The sequence below is a fragment of the Pygoscelis adeliae genome, unplaced genomic scaffold (genome assembly GCF_000699105.1).
Source record: "Pygoscelis adeliae isolate BGI_AS28 unplaced genomic scaffold, ASM69910v1 Scaffold681, whole genome shotgun sequence".
Lineage (NCBI taxonomy): Eukaryota > Metazoa > Chordata > Aves > Sphenisciformes > Spheniscidae > Pygoscelis > Pygoscelis adeliae.
The window spans coordinates 87,280-89,466 of record NW_008824015.1 but is presented as its reverse complement, the minus strand read 5'-3'; the positions used below and the strand labels follow the sequence as shown (position 1 = coordinate 89,466).

The 2,187-nt window shown below is 61.5% G+C and overlaps 1 protein-coding gene across 2 annotated transcripts in view; it reads left to right on the top strand.

Annotated features, from left to right (window-relative positions):
* The window catches only part of FKBP1A (FK506 binding protein 1A, 12kDa), a 3,349-nt gene continuing 1,162 nt past the window's right edge, over positions 1-2,187 (top strand). For both annotated transcript variants that reach the window (XM_009326969.1, XM_009326961.1), the window contains exons 1-3: positions 1-248; positions 710-822; positions 1,571-1,723. In XM_009326969.1, the coding sequence (XP_009325244.1) occupies positions 50-248; positions 710-822; positions 1,571-1,699 (441 nt within the window). In that variant the 5' untranslated portion in view covers positions 1-49 and the 3' untranslated portion in view covers positions 1,700-1,723. The remainder of the gene's footprint in view (positions 249-709; positions 823-1,570; positions 1,724-2,187) is intronic.

Genomic DNA, 2,187 nt, shown 5'->3' with positions numbered 1-2,187 from the left:
GGGGATATCAGCCTCACTCAGCCCTCACCATGCAACGTGTGCCGGGGGAATGGGGGCTGCCCTGGGCATGCGTGTTCAGCGCTTGGTGCTGCCTCTCCCCGTCGTCATTCCTGGGTACAGGAGTGATTTGGCTGAAGACCAGCAGGATGCAGCTGGACACGGGGAGGGCTGGAGGCCGGCAGCAGCCGAGATGGGGCACCGGAGCCCTAAGTCTGTCTTGGGTGCCCAAGGATGGAAGCCTGCCTGTGGTGAGGAGCGGGAGGTGTGTTGCTGGTGGGATGGGAAGCGCCATGCCTGATCCTGCTGCCCGCAAAACGGCTGGCAGCGGTGCTGTGAGGTGGGGAAGGTTCCCCCCCGGCCCTCCATCTGCTCCCCTCGTCTGTCCTCGGTCCCAGCCCAGAGGAGCGCTTCTCTCTGGGTCGAAGCAGCCAGGAGCAGGAACAATCCTGCCCTGCCCCAGGGCTGCTCCTGCCAGGCTGGATGATGCCCTGGGGGGTGCTGGTGGGGGTTTTTCCCCTCCAGGCCGCCCCGTGCAGGTGTTTCCCCAGGGGAAAGGAGGCTGAGCTGAGAAACATCTCTGACTCAGGGCCATGTGAGCTTTCCCAGGGGTGACTGTCACCCGCTCAGGCTGCCAGGTCACAGCCTGTTTCATGCAGGTGTGTGTGGCGCTGTCCCTGTGTCACCATCGTCTCCCTCCCTCTCTCCCCAGGTATGCTGGAGGATGGGAAGAAGTTTGATTCCTCCCGCGACAGGAACAAGCCGTTCAAGTTCGTGATGGGCAAGCAGGAGGTGATCCGCGGCTGGGAGGAAGGAGTCGCTCAGGTGCCCGGTGCTTCTCCGCCTCGCGGTCTCCCTTGCAGGGCTGTGCAGAGCTGTGCGCCTGGGGAGCTGCAGCGTGGGCAGAAATCACTGTGTGCAGCTTGTTCTCTTATTTTTTTTTTTTTTTATTCTATTCCCCTGTGTTTTCCACCCCTCCGCCCCCACAGCGCTGGGAGGTGTGGGTGTGAATATCACCTTCTGCATTGCCACCTGCCAGATGGCAGGAATGGAGCAGGGCCGGGCCCCAGGAACACCTACAGCACGTTGGTGACTCAGCGGTGACATTTCTCTACTGAGTCAGCTCTGAACGAACGCGGCGGGGAGCACTCAAGCCTCCTGCTCCAAAGTGGAGATGGCTCCCGGGCTGCAAAGCCCACGCGGAGGGAGGGCTGATGGGCACAGCACAGCTTCAGCTCCTGCGTGCACGACTGCGGCCAGCTCCGTGTGCCGCTGGGGACGCGAGGCAGCGCGGCACAAGGGTGCCGGTGGCTGTAGGGAATGGCGTGGCATTCCCTGCCTTCGCTTGTGTGAAGGACATCTCAAGCCCTGCTTCTTCTCCAGCCCGTGCTGCCTGCCTTTCTCTTCTGATGTTCTTCCCATTCCTCTTCTGTCCCCTCCGGTTTATCCAGCCTGGGTCCTTGCTCTTGCTCAGTGCAGGGAAAGGAGTGAGGACAGGTCTGTGTCCCTCTTGCTGTCACTTGGTGATTGTGCCCATCTCCTGACATCCCTGTGTTTCTTTCCCTGCCCCCAGATGAGCGTTGGTCAGCGGGCAAAGATGACCATCTCCCCAGATTACGCCTATGGCTCTACTGGCCACCCAGGGATCATCCCACCAAACGCCACTCTAATTTTTGACGTGGAGCTCATGAAATTGGAATGATCTATCCCAGCACCCTGTCCTTGGGTAAGGAGGGGCAGCTGCCGGCGGGGAGTGTTGTGGCTTGGGGGCGACTCAAGGCCCTCATCTTTTGTCTCGGGCTAGTGTGGGGAGGGGGGATGGAGGTGGGGGCAGTGGGGGGTATGAGAAGGATAGGGCAGGTTTCTGGCTGTGGGTAGAAGTTGCTCTCGGGAGGCTGGTGAGCTGGGGATCACCACGGTGGTACAAGCAGAGCACCCAGCCTGGCAGAGAGGGTTCATGCCATGGAGGCATTGCGGTGATGGCCGACCGTGCCTCGGGTTCCTTGCGTTGCGTTGCTGCACTGCAGGGCTTGGCTGCCTGCTCCCCCTTCATGCCTCTCTTGCGGCCGGTGCATGGGTCTGGCAGTGCGCAGGCAGGATGGGGCTGTGCTCTGGGGTCCGTGGGTCCTGCGGTGCAGGCAGGATGGGGCTGTGCTTCCCCTCTGTAATCGGGGCTTGAATTCTACTCCG